Source organism: Eurosta solidaginis, chromosome 1 (genome assembly GCF_040869045.1).
Source record: "Eurosta solidaginis isolate ZX-2024a chromosome 1, ASM4086904v1, whole genome shotgun sequence".
NCBI lineage: Eukaryota > Metazoa > Arthropoda > Insecta > Diptera > Tephritidae > Eurosta > Eurosta solidaginis.
The window spans coordinates 60,708,456-60,726,965 of NC_090319.1; the positions used below are offsets into that span (position 1 = coordinate 60,708,456).

Below are 18,510 nucleotides of genomic sequence, written 5' to 3' on the forward strand. Positions count from 1 at the left end.
CATCACTAAAAGCCATATTACGAAAATCTTTACGGAAATTCAAGTAAAATTTTTAAACAGACATAAACTCTGATATGTTTGCATAATATAGCATTTAGGAGTAATTAAGAAAAATGTTTGCTTATATTGAACTTTGTATTTAGTTATTTATTCAATGCAACTCTGGTCTTCCTGCTGTTCTTCATTCCACTCCATTCGACTGCCTTCTTTTACTGCCTGCCCCTCTATTCGCAACATAACCTCAATTTAAGTTGTCAACTAGAGGGTAAACAATGTCGTTTAATTTATTTGTAAAATTGTATACGTGTCATGACCGTAATGCTGCAGACATTGGTGCTGTATCGGTAACCGTATCGGTAACCTTATAACAGCTGATTCGACCAACATTATGAGAATCAATGCAATCGATTATTGGTGCCGCTAAGGTCGTAACCGTATCGTAGCCAACCAATTGGTTTTTGGTTTACCGTCGTAACGATAAACAGCTGATTACGTTAGGGATACGACTACAGCGATACGACATACGGCACCAATGACTCCCGCTTAACATTTGGTACATTTTTCTTTGAGACTGAAGGAATTTTTTTGAATTCAGTGGGAAAGGGGACAGATTCAACTATACCGAGTAAACTAAATTTAGTGGTATTAATAATTTTTCTATTTTAGCCCTCGTTGTCGAGATATTGACCAAAATTTTGACCAGTGACTTTAAAAGATTTTACTTCAATATGGGTTTATCACGAAAGGAGATGTACAGACCATCAATATATGATGCTTTTCGTTTGTATTGTAACGAATTCAAGGAAATTCCGCTTATTCCAAACCTTCTGCTAACGTTAGAATCGCTAAACTGTTGAATAAATAACTCCAATATTCAATAATGCAAAATGGTCTTTATTAGACTACTTTGAGAGTACTTCACAATAACCCTTACTTCACAACTAATTGCGTGTTTAAATCAAACTGCTTAGTCATGCCTCAGCTTACGCTGCTTTTATACTCTCGGTTTCCTCGTTCACCCATTTCTCCTAAGGTCTAGTAATTTCGTGAACTTCATGCTTGGTTACTAGCCAAATGCGTGTGTATATGTGAGTACCAGTTCGACTGATGATGTGAGTATCTCTCTGCTGCCGTGTATGTATGTATGTGCGTAAATGATGATTGATTTGTTTACGTACACAAAAGTGGCAGCTTGATTTACTGTTGTTGTGCCTTTATTTAATAACCGCTTAGTGATGTGAGTATCACTTAGTAATGCTAATATTCGTCACACAACCGGTTTAGAAAACGCCCAATATACAAAAGAAAACTAACCATGTCACGACCGTAACGAGATGTCGCAACCGTAACATTTTAAAACTTAATAAACCTAAAAGGTTTAAGAAGTAAGAGTGAAAGATCCACTTTCCCAACCCCGGCCAGTCTGTCGAAAAAACGTGCGTTCAGAAAACTGAGTCATCTTGTTTGCAGTCCTGTACATCGGCAGGGAAAGTAATGAATCGGCACCTCTTCCCGTCAGAGCATTGGTACGATAGCACAATGAGCTGTAAAAATACTCGTAAGTACTCTGACTGCAGATTTCTTTAACGGAGTATTCCGCTTTGCTTATGTTTATTTCGGAACCATCTAATCTGCAAATTCATTTCCTTCAATATTGCTGTGCCCCGGGAAGCAAACTGGACATCACCGCACGATATTTGACTATCACGTGGGATCCTAGTGCCTTTAAGGCGGCCTGGCTGTGGACAAAAAACTTTACATTGATGTCTGGGACCGTACTATCCTGGAGCAGTCTGGCTGCTCTCTCTATGGCATAGACCTCCGCCTGGAAGAAACTACATGAGCCAGGAAGTTAGTACGATTGATGGTTTACATAAAACTCCTTTGAGTTAGGTCGCGCGAAAGTTGTATTATTGTTGCTTTTTTTCTAACCAAGTGGGCTTCTAACTTCAAATAACCAAATTCTACTTATTTCCAAAATTATTTCGCGCAGATATAAAAAAATCGCCCAATTTGACCCTCTGGCATACATAGCCAAGCAACTCAGTAGCTTGGTTGCATTCCTGCCAACGCATGGACGGTTGATGCATCGAAGGTCGCTACGTTTATATTTAGTCACCTTTGTACACACACGCATAGGTCATTTGCAAACAATTTCTTTTAAACTCTCACTCTTGTCTGCAAACTACATTTGAGGAAAGCTCAACAGCTCTTGTTGTTAACTTGCATAATAAAGGTGTCTGAACAAAGAATTGTTGTGTGTTTTGGTGAGGGTTTTCCAAACTGGCGCTTGCGTAGTAAAATATAGTGTTGCCGTTGGTTTTAAAAGTAGTAAAAATTACCCACTTAACTCCTTGGCAGGTAAAGGAACGCATATACTGCATATCAATTGATTTAAGCGAGCCATTGGGATATATTTTTCATTCCTTTCGTGCCACTACGGTGAGGTTAGGTTAGGTTGAACTGGCAGGTCCATGAAGACCTCACATAGACTGAATGAGTCCGTAGTGTTACCAGAAGTTCGTTTTAACGACCAAACTGAAAACCCCTATCAAAAACCAGGACCTATGTTATAAAATAACTCCGTCCTCGTGGCAAATACTAGAATCTTCCTAGAACTTCAGCCACTTGCTGCTTCTAGATATGACAGCTGTATCACTCCTAATAGCTGGAGTCTTAGCCTGGCAAGCGCAGGGCACGAACACAGAACGTGCGCGATCTTTTCCCCCTCCTACCCGCACTTCCTACACCTGCTATCACTGACCAAGCCCAATTTAAAGGCATGTGACGTCAGAAGGCAGTGTCCAGTCAGAATACCCGTCATGAGTCTACAGTCCTCTCTTTTTAATGACAGAAGCAACTTTGTTAGTCTATGGTTGTAAGACCACATAATCTTCGACACTTTACAGCCCCGCGCTTGAACCCTCGCCTTTCCTGCATGGTCGATCATGTGTATCTCTCGCCTTCGCTTAATCTCGCTCAGTCTAATTGGGACGTCTACGGAGAAAGCTTCAAAGGATGCGCCCTTTTTAGCCAGTTCATCCGCTTTTTCATTCCCATCTATTCCCATATGCCCTGGGACCCAATATAGATGTATGTTTCTCCCTGTCCCGATTCTCTCCAGGGACTGCTTAAAATCTAACACGCATTTAGATGCTGTGCTATGCGAGATTATTGCCTTAATTGCTGCTTGACTGTCAATATAAAAGTTAACACGGTTGCAGCTTAAGCTATTCTCCTCCAGGGTTTCTACCGCTTTGGTTACGGCTACTATTTCCGCTTGGAAAACGCTACAGTAATCCAGCAGCCTGTAGGATCTGTGTATTTCCGGCACATATACCACAGACCCAACTCCTTCCACTACTTTGGAACCATCTGTGTATACATGTATCGCCTTGTCCGCCATTTGAGAACCCTTGCGCCAACCGTCCATCTCTATTGTGGCCTTAAGATCGCCCCCGAAGCGCAGATAGGGAATCAGGTAGTCTGTTCGTCTTGTGATTGATGACGCTATACTACTATGGCCGTATGGTCGGCGCTCAAGCTGCCCGTTCACCACTACGGTGAACCCGGACCAAGAGCTGGTGGAAAGACGTGTTCGACGGCAGATGGTTCAATTTCAAAGCAATCATCAATACCAACCACACGGATTTACTTAAGCCTGAGTTGACGAGCTAGTGACCTAGCGAGGTACTGCGTATTCCGTTTTATGTAACCTGAGGAATCCCACAGCCGTCAGCTCGCACGGAAATATGTTTAAAATTTTCTTCATAGATGCGATACGGTTAAACTTAAGATATGGTCGGCTGCAAGGGCGTGGGTGGGTTTCGGTACGATTGGTTAGTTGGTTGCTGTGCTGCACGGGGCGTCATTTAAATGGACTTTTTCCTGAAACCAATTGTTGCTGTTCCTAGCAGGGCTATTCAAATCATTTGGTTGGGTCAATGAATCTGCCGGAACTTCTTGTAGTCCCGATGGTTTATAACTGCCCATAGTTTGCTATACGCAGCAATTAGTGTCGGGAGCTCGAAACTGCTTGATTTACCGTGTTTTGTATGTTTGTTTGAGAGTGTCAATATGGGCAGAAGGGTCGATTAAAGTCCGATGTAGGTGGTGTGCTGTTGCTCGCCATTCCTTTGAGAGTTGTAGTCGTGATAGGCATATTTCAACAGCAACAACCGAAGAGGTCAATTCCTGTTGATATTTCTTCATCGCCCTTACCTTCGCTTTTCTCTTAGTCTCCATACATATTTGCATTCGTCTTCGTCCATTTATATCTTTGTCCTTTTTTTGGTCGTTCTTTTTGTCTTCGTTTTCATTTGTACATTCTTATTTATAATAGTCCATATTTTGCTCTGCGCACTAGTATTTGCCTTCTTTTTTACATATTACTCCATCATACTCTTTATCTTCATCTTTGTTTTCGTCGTTCTCTTTGTCTATATCAGACCGCTTCGAGAAATCACGGTGGCCTTACCACATCAAGGAGAGGTGGTGCAGTGGACAGGTGTTCCCCATATGCAATAATAGACCGCTGTGCCCGCTTTGTACGGCACGGGTCATACAATCATGAAGATATATCACTCAGAAGTTTTTAACGACGATAATGAAAGAGGGTCACAAGGCAGGGAAGATTGTGTCAATACATCCCATGCCTCTGACGTGGGACCCCCAGCGGGTTAGGCAAGCCCCCTATAATATACCCGCGACAAGGTATACCTCTCGTAAGAGGCGACTAAAATACCAAATTGATTCAAAGGGTTGTATAGCGCAACCCTTTTAAGGGGTTGGCAGCGCAATTTATAGCTTCTCCACCTCTCCTACCCGTGGCGAATCCGGTTTCTTTAGCAGCCGAGGCTCGGGCGACCCCGATTTCCTCATGGACCTAGGAGATTGGAGGGCGGTATGACCTAGAATGTTTCATTTGGTCATAATAAATTTTTCCCAATATGGTCGCGCTAGTGCCTTAATGGTGCTTGTTACCGGAACGTGCCGGATCTGCGGTCGGCAAAGGACCATCAAAGATATAACACTCCCGAAAACCTTATCGCTACAACAACAACTCTGACGTGGAGAGCGAAGATAGCGGAAAAGTCATGATGTCGATGATAGAGCGGAAGGCGAAACCGAAAAGTGTAGAATATCGGATACAGGTACTATGCAAAGAGACTAAGATGAATATCTTAACTACTTTCGCAGTACCGGGCAGCATTAGGAGTTGTTCAGCGGTTGTGAGCCGTGGTCGATCCAATCGACCGGCCAAACAAGCGCTTTGTACATGCTAGAGATGCAGTAAAAACAGGTATGAGATTCGCTTACAAAAATTTTGCCGCGAGAAACTCTCCATAGTGCAACTGGTATGACAAGAAAGATGTTTTGGGTAGAGTGAAGAGGTAGCGATACAGTCAAAAAAAAGTGAGAAATAATGGAGCTATGCCAAAAACCTAAAGGGCGGATGAAATCAGTGCAAATCCAACGGAACATTTAAATCCCGGCTTTCTGGGAGAGGCGAAAGGGAGTTAACGCTGTATCAGGCCTACTTTCACTGTTCCTCGCAGTTTAAGCGCCCAAAGTGGGAAGGTTTAAGTCGAGTTAACTTAAACTCGCATTGAAAAACCAGGTCTAAGTAAATAGAGTTTGTGTCACCGTTATCATGACAAGGGATCATCATGTTGTCCAAACGAGCTTCCTTTACGCTACGGGGTAGCTGCCACGCAACCTACCTTACCTGAGGGTAGTTCCGCTAGTATGCTTTACCTTACAATATAAAACACAAATCTACTAAAATCACGTAGCGAATGACAACACAACACTGCTTGTATAGTAGTGGATGTCACCAAATATATTTGCAAATTATTTCTCACTTACAATCAAAACAAAAGCACTCAAAAAGCTTCACTCAGATGCAAATTATTGCTCAGCTTGGGCTCGGCAAACATTCGTCATTTGTGGTATTATCTCAATCATGGCGCAACGATACAAGGTGGCAGCATGGGACAGCTGATTTTAAGCTTTTTTTATTTGATTTGATACATCAAAATACGGCGCAGTACGATTTTGACATTTGTCCATCAAATTTACAAAAACAAAGTACATGAAATTTTTATTTATGTTTGTAGGTATGTCACCATGCTGCCACCTTGTATCGTTCCGCTATGATCTCAGTATAGCTAAGTTCTTCTGTGTATTTAATATTTTATTAGTAGTCTTTCAACTTAAGCGCAGTTCACACATGTTTACTCTTTGCACGGTAACTGAAGCATTTTGATAAGCGAGTGAGTGTCAAAGGAAAGGGCAGGAGTAGTCCAATACGCGCCACCTTTCCACATCTAAAATCCAAAAACTAGTTGGTGGATAATGACTTTTCCAATGTGAGCTGGGCATGGTAATCTGGAACTGGTCTGCTAGTTTATATTGTCTGTTACTATATGTATATGTATAACTTTGTACATATTTATTTATACTTCTTTACTGGACTGTGATGATCACGGTTGCCACTTTTGGTCCATTTGGACCAAAAATGGTCCTTTCCAACCCCATTTGGTCCGCTAGTCCCTTTTTTTCCAATTTTGGTCCTTTTTAGGCTGTAATCAAGATTGTTTGTTTTCACTGAGGAAAAAATGTTCAACACTGCCCACAAAATTTTCAACACCTTCATTAACCCCTATATAATTTATAATTTACCTCAATGGATTTACGTATTACAAAAAAATTGATGTGAACAAAATGTAGCGGAACAATGGCACTTCATCTAGCAGATAAGTTTAGAAAAGTGTTGGATCTTGAAGCAAACCAATTTTCGTTAATTGTAGGTGAAACAAGCGGTCAATCAGAAAATCTTGTTTTGGTGGCTAGATATTTCGATCGTTTATCAAAAACTTTTCGTGATAGACTGTTGTCACTGTTTGAGCTTAAAAAAGTTGTTGCAAATGCTCGTACATCTCAAAGTAATTTGACGGAGTCGTCCACTGATGAAGACACTCTTGTATTGAAAACTAAATAAATTAATAAGACTAATTTGTTTTATATTAAGTGCACTTACCACTGCTTTATGTTCAAGTTATGCGATATGCTTCGATAGGTAATTAGAGTTTTTAAATTTTTCTCACACAGCAGAAAACAAATTGATGAATTTTCGAAATTCCAGGGCTATTATGTTCTTCGCACTGCGATGCGGCTATATTATATATTTTTGCGTTAATAGCATTTCTGCTATACAACCGTCAAATTCAATATCAGTTACAGAATTAAAAGTTTCTATATATTTCCGACCTGCGCTAAAGAGTTCAATCAGAAAAATTTAGTCCGCTGATATTATTCCATCAATAAGAGTAATTTTAGGTACAATGATTATACCAAAATATTGGATATTTAAAAAATGGCAGTGTACATATGATATAAACGCTTTGGGCCAAATTATTCCCGTTGGAGAGCAGAACCCCAGAAAATTTAATAATAACATGGGTTAATACTTACTTAACTAATTTCTCTACACAAAACCCGCACATACTTAATCTAGGCCATAGAAGGGAAAATTGAAGCGTGAGGGAGCACTGGTAAACGGAAGAGTAAAGAATTAAATTTAAAAAAAGTGGAGCACCCAGCTATTGGAAACAATTTTTTTTTAACTTTTTGCCTGATTTTATAATAAAATTGGTACAACCGAGCTCTGGAGAAATTTAGTTTAAAAATACGATTTTTATGTAAATAAAATATAACTAGTTTGGCTTGCGGCACGTGTCTGCTCTAAGGTTTTTCGTTAAAACATTTATTTATATAAGGCTTTTTGTTAGAATGAAAGTGTGTATGACTTTGTACTTTACCACAACCTGAAATCAAAGATTTTACAAAGTATTCGACACATTCCTGAATTGCCAAATTGTTTGTAAGCCAATTAAAACTACACAAAATTGGTCCATTTCAATGGGATTTGGTCCTTTTTTTTCGATGAATTTTGGTCCCAAATGAAAACATGGTGTGGCAACCGTGATGATGATATCTAATACATATGTATGTGTGCATTGGCATGTATTAAGTATTGTGTTTCCGCTTACCTCACTCATTTTAAATAAACGTTAGTAGTAACCAAAACAAGAATCATTTGCCACTTATCGTTTGAAAGTTTTTGTTACGCTTTGCTGTTGTTGTAATTATGTCACAAAATCTGCCGGCTGTGTCATCGAGGAAAGTGATAGATATCGTCCGAATGACAGTAAGAACCCAAGTACGTGCATACATATTATGTACAGTATAGGTCCTATAATTAGAAACGACCTTTTGATGTGGAAACATCTTTGCTCGCGGTATGGGGGAATCCCCCATGTGGGAACAAGATGCGTGGTAGAGTTGATATGAGCGAATTCACACAGAAACTCAAGGCAAACACTCACCGGATGCTAAGGAGTGATGCGGACATGTGTAGTCTTCCTTAAATATATAAATTCGGAACCGCTCCGTTACTATCACTTTCTGTTTGGTACTAGCTCGACTGCCGCGGACACAATGTTTTGATCACTCAAACGTACTGGCATGTTAAATTTAGTTGCCTTATATGACAGGCCTGTCTACAGCGCAAATATTTTGAATCGCTTAGTCTTCTAGAGCTCCATGGCTTATCGTCTGTGGTTAATGTGGCTAACGTTTCTTTCTTGCTTTTTTCTGCTAACGACTTCCATGCGCTTGATCCGTTTTTTTTTGCTTCCTAGTGCTAATCGGTGGATGGGCATGGTTACGGTGATCACTTGTACGGCTCGTCCTGATACGGTGCGATAAGTAGAAGCTACTCTCAGAGCTGCTGTTAGTTGTATCGTTGTTCTGAGGCAGCGCTTCATACGTCTAAGGTTGCAATTAGGGCAACTTTCCTGGGTTTGATGTTATCTTGCTGTGCTATGTTTACGCTAGTAAGGACGTCTTCGATTGAGCCAAAAATTGTATGCCGCCTGTAGTGCGTCTCTTGAAAAGCTGATCAACAGTATCGAGTATACACTAGCTGTTGCCTTTTGTATTTGTAGAGAATAATCAGTCCCTGTTATGCATATCCAAATGGACTTCTGGCCTTATTTATAATGTGACGAATATTCACATCACTAAGTGATACTAGCATCTCTAATCCGATACTAAGCAGCCACTTGTTTGTACGTAAACAAATCAATCATCATTTACACATGTTCATACAAGGCAACAGAGAGATACCATCAGCCGAAGTAGTACTCACATATACGCACGCATATGGCTATGCGAGAGACTATAAACTACAAATATGCATGTACATTTATGGCTGGTAACCAAGCATGAAGTTCGCGAAGTTACTAGACCTTAGGAGAAATGGGTGAACGAGGCAACAGAGAGTATAAAAGCAGCGAGAGCTGAGTAATCAGTAATCAGTTTTGATTTAAGCACGCTATTGGTTGTGAAATATAAGTGTTTTTGTGAAGTGCTTTCAAAGTAGTCTAATAAAGACCATTTCACATTATTGAATATTGGAGGTATTTATTCGACAATTTAGCGATTCGAACGTTTGTAGAAGGTTGGAAATAAGCAGAATATTCCGGAAATTCGTTACAATAATTTCTTTAATGCCTTCTGTGATTCAGGTTACCTAGCTGAATCGTTGAATCAAGAGTTGTCATTAATATCATCTTACTATAGTGCTAAAAATCAAGCTGGACCAAAGTGAGGTTGATGTTAGATGAGTTGGTTTCATGGAACCACTCAAGAGGTGGTTTAAATCGTCCTGGGACTCTACAGATTTTACTTTAAATGGGTTAGAGCTACACCTTTTCAGCATCCTGATGGGCTCAAATCTTCACGAGCACATTTCCTCAGCGATGAGGGGTAATTTAAATCTCTACTACGAGTTAACAAAAGAGGTGGCGAACTATTTTTGGATGTCGTTGTGGCCTGACGGCAAACCAGTATACAAGCGAGTATTTTGTTGGACCTCACCGTACTTTCTCATAAGTCTATAATACTGTTGAGCGTAAAGAAGTTATCCGGTCATGTGGCGCCCAAGAGGGAACTGTATATTAAGTTTTAACTGTGGCCATATCGAATCGTTCCTGAGATGTTCGGTCCTGTACCTTAATGGTGCTTGTTACCGGATCTGTGCTCGGCAAGAGACCACGAACGTCTATAACACTCCCCAAAACTTTCGGGATGCGTCTTTAACGCTGCAACCACCAAATAAAGAGATAAAGATAAAAAAAACTAATAATAATTTTTATTTGTTATTAATTACTCATTTTCTTTTAATTTTTTTTACAGCGTGAACGCAAACAACGAAAACTCTATCGCGAAGAATGGACACCTGGTGATGATGATTTGGAGGGTACACGTGGATTTAGCGTCTCAGAAAAATTGGAATCATCAAAGTTTGCACAAACTGGTATGGTGCGTGAGATGCGAGGAAGTGATTTGAGTGTGGCGTAAGATTTCTCTACAAATAATTAAACATTTTCAAATACATAAATAAATGTTTGGTTTTACATTTACAGTTTTCTCCAGCAATATGGTTTTAATATACCGTTATTATTTCGAGAAAAAGCCGGTCTTGGCTTGCGTATGCCTGATGCAAATGAATTTACCATAAATGATGTACGTCTATGTGTTGGATCACGGCGCATAGTCGACGTTATGGATGTTAATACGCAAAAAAATTTACAAATGACAATGAAAGAATGGCAACAGTATTATGATAATCCACAAAAGGATCATCTACTTAATGTCATTTCATTAGAATTTTCGCATACACGTTTAGATAATTATGTACAATGTCCAGAAATTGTACGACAAATCGATTGGGTCGATGTTGTATGGCCGAAACGTTTAAAAGACGCACAAAAAGAAGGCACAAATGTCTTAGGTGAAATGATGTATCCTAAAGTGCAAAAATATTGTTTAATGTCAGTGAAGAATTGTTATACAGATTTTCATATTGACTTTGGTGGCACTTCTGTTTGGTATCATATTTTAAAAGGCAGTAAAGTTTTTTGGTTAATACCACCAACAGAAAAGAATCTACAATTATACGAGAAATGGGTATTATCAGGCAAACAAGCAGATATTTTCTTTGGCGATACTGTGGAAAAATGTGCGCGCGTCTATCTCACAGCAGGCAATACATTCTTTATACCCACAGGTTGGATACATGCCGTTTACACACCGACAGATACATTAGTATTTGGTGGTAATTTTTTACATTCCTTCGGTATTGTTAAGCAACTTAAGACCGCACAGGTGGAGGATGCCACCAAGGTACCACAAAAATTTCGTTATCCATTTTTTACCGAAATGTTATGGTATGTATTAGCACGTTATGTTTACACATTATTGGGACATTCACATCTCAATGGTGAGGAATCCGTTAGCGAAGAGGAAATGTCCAAACGCAATCATATACATTTAACACATTATGAGCTTTTTGGTTTAAAAGAAATTGTTATGTATCTATACGATTTGCCACCACAAAAGAAGAATGTACCGGAATTGGTGCGTGATCCAGTGGCATTGATTAAGGATGTACGTACGCTAGTGGAACGGCATTGTAAAGATAAACCGGAGTTGGCTATAACGGGTGAATCGGTATTAAAACCACCTGGTCAAATGCATCCAACATTTCAGGTGTATGATCGTGTGGCTGTTAAGCAAGAAATTAAAGCTGAAATTGCACGCAAAAATGCGGAAATAATACGCGAACAACAGGAATTAGATGCGGCAAATGCAGCAGCGAATTCTGCAAATAATGCAGAAATTTCAACAACTTTAAATAAAAGTGATATAAATTCCAAATCTAATATCATTTCGTTGGCAAATGTGACAGGTAATGGTGGTGGTGTTGGTGGTACTGGTGTTATCGTCAAAGAATGCAAAAAAGAACCAATAGAGAATGGCACATCGCAGCCGGGTAATTAAAACTATATGAATAACAGTTGTTGTCGGTGACTGAATCATTCCAATTATTTGCACTGACCTAGTGTATTTTTACGCCCTCTTTTATGAATAGCCAGAGCCATCTACACCTTTTCCAGTTTAAGTTCAGAAATTTATAATTCAAGTTCAGAGTTTCCAATTCAAGTTCAGAAAGTTTGTCAGGAATTTTTTCTTTCATGTAATGACAATTAAAGTATGTAACATGGTAAATGTTAGCGCTAATAATCTGATTCAATGATATGAAGTCCTACTATCTGTTAAGAAATTGGACTTCTTAACTCACTTAAATCAATTTTGCTCACATGAAGGAGATAGCTAAAAAACCGTTTCCTCTCTTCTCTCTCCTCCTCTCATAAGAGGTCAGTTACAAGGACATCCAGCTATGTTCTATGCAAAGGTCACAAGCATTGATTTGCATTGAGTATGACAGTAGTGATGACGAAATCAACGGAGCGTCCACAATCACACAAGTAACGTATAAGTACTGTGTGCACAGATCAAGTCTTCCTCCACCTGCCTATCGCAACTCTTTGGAGGTCTCCCCCTTCTACTGCTTCCAAACTGCGCTGTCGAATGAAGTACTTTCATGGCCGGAGCGTCCTCTTGCACTTGTTACAAAGAGTTATCCTCCGTTTGATTTCTTAGCTCGGGATGTACACGCCTTGGAGAAAACTTGGGGTACAGTATATCCAAGCCACCATTGTCAACGAAGCATCAACACTTCCGCAAATAACATATAAGTATTACATTACGTAGTATGAATTGGAATAACTTTTGAAAATAACACCCTACTTATAATTTTCTGAATTTGAATTGTAATTTTCTGAACTTGAAATGCAATTTTCTGAACTCGAATTGATTGTAATTTTCTGAACTTGAATTGTAATTTTCTGAACTTGAAATGAAAATTCTGAACTTGAATTGTAATTTTCTGAACTTGAATTGTAATTTTCTGAACTTGCAATGCAATTTTCTGAACTTGAATTGTAATTTTCTGAACTTGAATTGTAATTTCTGAATTTGAATTGTAATTTTCTGAATTTAAATTGGAATTTATGAATTTGAATTGTAATTTTCTGAACTTGAATTGGAAAATCTGAAGTTCAATTGTAAATTTCTGAACTTGAATTGTAAATTTCTTTAAATTTGAAATTCTGAACTTGAATTGTAATTTTCTGAACCTGAATTGCAATTTTCTGAACTTGAGTTGTAAATTTCTGAACTTAAACTGGAAAAGGTGTAATTTGAAGTAAACAAATATTTATCGATGAGGTCTGCTTCCGGGAAAAATTTAATCATACAGCATACATGGTTCCTTACTTACTTGATTGCCGCTTAACCGTTAACGGTTATGGTCAGCCAGCAACTAACTTGCGCTAATTGGTAACACTAAGAAACTTTAAGTTGTTTTCCACCTGGTCCTTCCAGCGGAAAAGGGGCCGCTCCTTCCTCTGCTTCCGTAGGCGGGTTCCGACAAGAATATCTTCCTGCCAGAGCATCATCTTTCATTCGCATAAAATGGCCTAGCTAGCGTAGCCGCTGCTTTAGTTCGCTGAACTATACTGGTTGATGTCTGCCTGAACCTCGTCAATGTCGTCAGCATACGCCAGTAATTGCTCGCTTTTATAGAATTGTGTTCCAGAACGGTTAATTTCTGGAACGGATAAGTTCTGCAGCTTGTGCTAATTAAAATAAATCGCACGATAAAGGGTCACCTGCGCTGAAACCTCGTTTAGTTGCGAACGACTCCCAGAGGTCCTTCCCAAATCCGACTGAGCTGATGATGTTACTCAAAGTCATTTCGCACAGCCGTATAAGTTAAGGAGGAAACCAAATTCAGCCATACCGTCATATATGTATGTGCGCCAATTCGTTTTTCCCAGGTTTTTTCCAAGATTTGGCGCATAGTGCAAATGGGATCGATGGTAGATTTACCCGGTCTTAAACCGCAATGCTAAGGTCCAATATGCGATTCAAGGTGGGCTTTCAATCTTTCGCACAATGCGCTTTGCTGGACCTTATATGACTCCGCCGTAGTTTAGTTTTTTTAAAATCTGTTTATCGCTATTTTTACTTCGTCACAGTCAGCTCGGGTTCATCATATTCCCTGGGCATCTCATCGCCTCTCCATTTAGGAGTACGGAGAAATGTTCCTTTCATAATTTAAGCACTCTCTCGACATCCATTTCGCGTGCGTTATCCAATGAATTTACCTTCTTTTTAAAACTAACGAAAATAAAATAGAGAGTGAAAGGACACGGTAAATAAGAGGGGGAGAAAATATAGGGGACAAAGAGCTCCAGTTAAAAACTACTGAAATACTTCTTAAGTTATAAATAAAAGATAGTTCTTCAGCCCAGATAGGCAGGAATGAGACTATCTCCAGTCTTTTTCACTCCCCGCAAGTTAAGGGCTGCCGCGCCATTGTAGCGTCTGTCAGGTGAAAATAAGAGCCATAAAATGAGTGTTACCTTAGAATCCAATATCCGTAGAAATTTACTATAAAAGTCCCTCCAGGACAAGAATACTTCTTATTCTTATTCTTGTAGCAAAAAGGAAACTCGCTGAAGGTTTAATAAGCGCAATACAAAGCTTTATAGTTTCAAAGCGTCCGCAACCGAATTGTCAACCTCACCTACGCGAGGGGAATACTGTTACGATTATGAATGTATCATACACATACTTATCAAGCGAGGCTCTGGCGACCCTAAGTTCCTCATGGAACTAGTGGGGCGGGATGGCCTAGAAGCTTTAATGTGGCCATATTAAACGTTCCCGATATGGTCGGGCTAGTACCTTAATCGTGTTTTGTTACCAGAACGTGCAAGATCTATATCCGGCAAAGGACCATCAACATCGATAACACTCCCCAAAACCTTCGCGGAGTGTCTTTATCGTTAATACAACAACAACAACAACCCAAGGTTTTGATGAGCTTCATTGATGTAGCACCATAGGTACTACGAAACGATTTGATACGATCACGTTAAACCATCGGCAAAAGTGGTATACCACTAAAAAGACTGAGTGACATTGGTTCTCTAACATGTTCATTGATTGGGATATTACCACTGTCCATTGGAAGTACACCACGAACTCATAGGTATTCCAACGAATGATTACTGTCGGAGCTGTATAGACTAAGAGGAGAAGAAAGTGTTGAACATTTCCTTTGCATATGGCCTGCTTTGGCCAGCACACGTATGAAATTTCTGAACAGGAACTTCATCGGCGTTAAAACCAAGCTTGACTTTGCTCAGTTCTAAAACTTTCTGCGGACAAATTTTTGCAATTTCTTACATATTTAAGGGGAGGGGCTCTAGCGTTTGTTGTAGCGGGAAGGACACTCCCCGAAGGCCTTGGGGAGTGTTATCGATGTTGTTGTAGCGATAAGGTTGTTTCCCGAAGGCTTTGGGGAGTGTTATCGATGTGATGGTCCTTTGTCGGATACAGATCCGGTACGCTCCGGTAACACAGCACCAATAAGGTGCTAGCCCGACCATCTCGGGAACGATTTATGTGACCACATTAAATCTTCAGGCCATCCCTCCCTCCCCACCTCCAAGTTCCATGAGGAGCTTGGGGTTGCCAGAGCCTCGTCTGCTAGTGAAACAGGATTCGCCGCGGATAGGTGAGGTTGACAATTGGGTTTGGAAAAGCTATACACAGCCCCTTGAATCTGGTATTTTAGTCGCCTCTTACGACAGGCATACCTACCGCGGGTTTTCTGACCCCTAACCCGCCTGGGGGGGGGGGGGGGGGTCCTTTGTCGGGCGCAGATCCAGTACGTTCCGGTACCAAGCCCGACCATCGGGAACGATTTGTTATGACCACATGCGACCTTATTGGCCATACCGCCCTCCCACCCCCTAGATCCATGAGAAGTTCGGGGTCGCCAGAGCCTCGGCTCTTAATGAAACAGGATTCGCCACGGATAGGTGAGGTTGACAATTGGGTTTGGAGAAGCTATATATTGCTCTGGCAACATGAAAGGGTTGCGCTACAAAACCCCTTGAATCTAGTATTTGCGTGTTTATCGTTAATACAATAACAACAATACGTGGCACACCTACATACATACCTCGAAATTAAAGAGCAGTTTTAAACAAACTATGAAGCTAATGTGACTATAGTTCGTTTATGCGTATTTATTTATTATTCCGTAGGTATTTTCATAAATATGAGAATTTGTGTTATTTCGCTCCCTGTATTCCCACAACCAGTTGCGCGATACTGTCCCGGCGGGTTAAGGGTCTCAGAATATAATAGCTCACAGATAGGATTATAAGGAGAAAAGGATGTGATATTTTATACTGTATTCAGACCATTCAGTCCCCCGGACAATAGCACGGAATATGTGTTACACTCTGTATTTTATTTTGGGTGTTACTAAAATAACATAAAATATAATTAATTCGGAATTCTTCTATTTTTTTGTTAGCCACATTTGTATCGCCAACGGATAGCCTCAAGTATCGGCCTCCAAAGAAGATGCATTTAGCAAATGCTGTTGCTGCTGCAGCACATCAAGCCAATAATACAGTTAGTGTTATCGCATCATGTTCAAGCTATAATGCATCTACAGGTAGTCATTTAGCAACAACTGCAACAGCAACAACCACTTCAACTGGATCAGTAACCGCTGGAACCAATCAAACAAATTTCAACTCGATTACATCAGCGACAACGACGAATGCATCCAATATTGGCGGCGAGACCGCATGTACCTCACCAAATGAATCTAAATTATCACCAAATGTAACTGGTACAGGACAGCCACGTCGTCGTCGTACACGTTGTAAGGTTTGCGCTGCATGTCAACGTTCAGATTGTGGTGAATGCAGTTTTTGTTTGGATATGGTTAAATTTGGTGGCCCTGGACGCGCTAAACAAACTTGTATGATGCGTCAATGTTTATCACCAATGTTACCGGTGACGGCGCAATGTTTCGTTTGCCATTTGGATGGTTGGCGTCAAGTGCCCGTATCACCACAAACCAAACAATTGGCATCACTCGAAGGTCCCTCATCGCTAATGGAGTGTTCGGTGTGTTATGAGATTGCACATCCTGATTGTGCGTTGTCTTTGCTGGACGGCACCGAAGATGCAGCAGATGCTAAGGGTATCGTGAATGAAGATTTGCCTAACAGTTGGGAATGTCCAAATTGCTGTAGATCGGGAAAGAATAATGATTATAAGGTAAGTGTTTCTTAAATAATATCTACAATTTTCTTCAAACCCAGCATTCGTAGTCCACTACACTAACTTTTTTTTGGTTCGGCGCGAACTACAGGCCAACTATATACGTAAAATTTTATAAAAAACTAGCAGACCCGGCAGACGTTGTTCTGCCCTCAATTTGATATATCTGCATACATTTTTTTCCGTCTAAATCTGCCCTCGCCCCTCTACAATTTTTCCTAATCTTTGTATTCACTCCTCCCTCCGTATTTTTCGCTTCATCTATCTCCATCTCGTCTCATTCTATCTCTTTCTCAGTCTCCTCTCTTTTCTCTTCTCTCAAGTTTTTCTCATTCTTCATATCTTATTGCCAGCCCCAGAGGGTGGTATGTATTTTGTTCCAGTCCCATTCCGAGTCTCAGTCCCAGTCCCACTCCGAGTCTCAGCTCAGTCCCAGTCCTAATCCCAGTCCCAGTCCGTCTCTGGTCTACTTCCCGGAAAAAAGCATCGTAAATACTAATATAGGCAAACTTATATACCAAATTTCAGGCAAATCGAATAGGACGTATGTAAATAGGTATGTGGGTATTATTAATTCATGACTTTATTTCGGATTCGCATGCATATTTATCAGTTTTGCCAGGTTGATGCGACTAAATCGAATATCACAATGAAAATTACTTAAAAGCTCTCAGCAACAGCTTTCATTTGATATCCAAAATACACACACATTCTAGGGGTATCTGGGTCTATGTTTTGGCCTATATCTCGAGACCCTAGTCACCAGTAGGTATGAAAACTACCCTGTAGTAAAGCACTCGTCAACAGCTATCCTTTGATATCCATATTGTATAAACATTGTCTCGGGGTATCCGTGTCCACGTTTTGTCGTATATCTCGATACCCAAGACACCCAGCGGTATAAAAAATTATCTGTAGTAAAGCACACATCAACAGCTTCAATTTGATACCCATAATGTAAAAACGCATCCTAGTGTTACCCTGATCCACGTTTTGGCCTATATCTCGAGACCCTAGTGTTGTTGTTGTTGTTGTTGTTGTTGTTGTTGTTGTTGTTGTTGTTGTTGTTGTAGTAGCGATAAGGTTGCTCCCCGAAGGCTTTGGGGAGTGTTATCGATGTGATGGTCCTTTGCCGGATACAAATCCGGTACGCTCCGGTACCATAGCACCATTAAGGTGCTAGCCCGACCATCTCGGGAACGATTTATGTGGCCATGTTAAACCTTCAGGCCATTCCCTCCCTCTCTACCCCCAAGTTCCATGAGGAGCTTGGGGTCGCCAGAGCCTCGTCTGTTAGTGAAACAGGATTCGCCGCGGATAGGTGAGGTTGACAATTGGGTTTGGAGAAGCTATATATTGCGCTGGCAACCTGAAAGGTTG

The 18,510-nt window shown here is 40.4% G+C and overlaps 1 protein-coding gene across 2 annotated transcripts in view; it reads left to right on the forward strand.

Annotated features, from left to right (window-relative positions):
• The window catches only part of Kdm2 (Lysine demethylase 2), a 63,507-nt gene that overhangs the window by 40,751 nt on the left and 4,246 nt on the right, over nucleotides 1–18,510 (forward strand). For both annotated transcript variants that reach the window (XM_067792252.1, XM_067792261.1), the window contains exons 3-5: nucleotides 10,264–10,424; nucleotides 10,494–11,902; nucleotides 16,370–17,127. In XM_067792252.1, coding sequence (XP_067648353.1) covers nucleotides 10,264–10,424; nucleotides 10,494–11,902; nucleotides 16,370–17,127 — 2,328 coding nt within the window. The remainder of the gene's footprint in view (nucleotides 1–10,263; nucleotides 10,425–10,493; nucleotides 11,903–16,369; nucleotides 17,128–18,510) is intronic.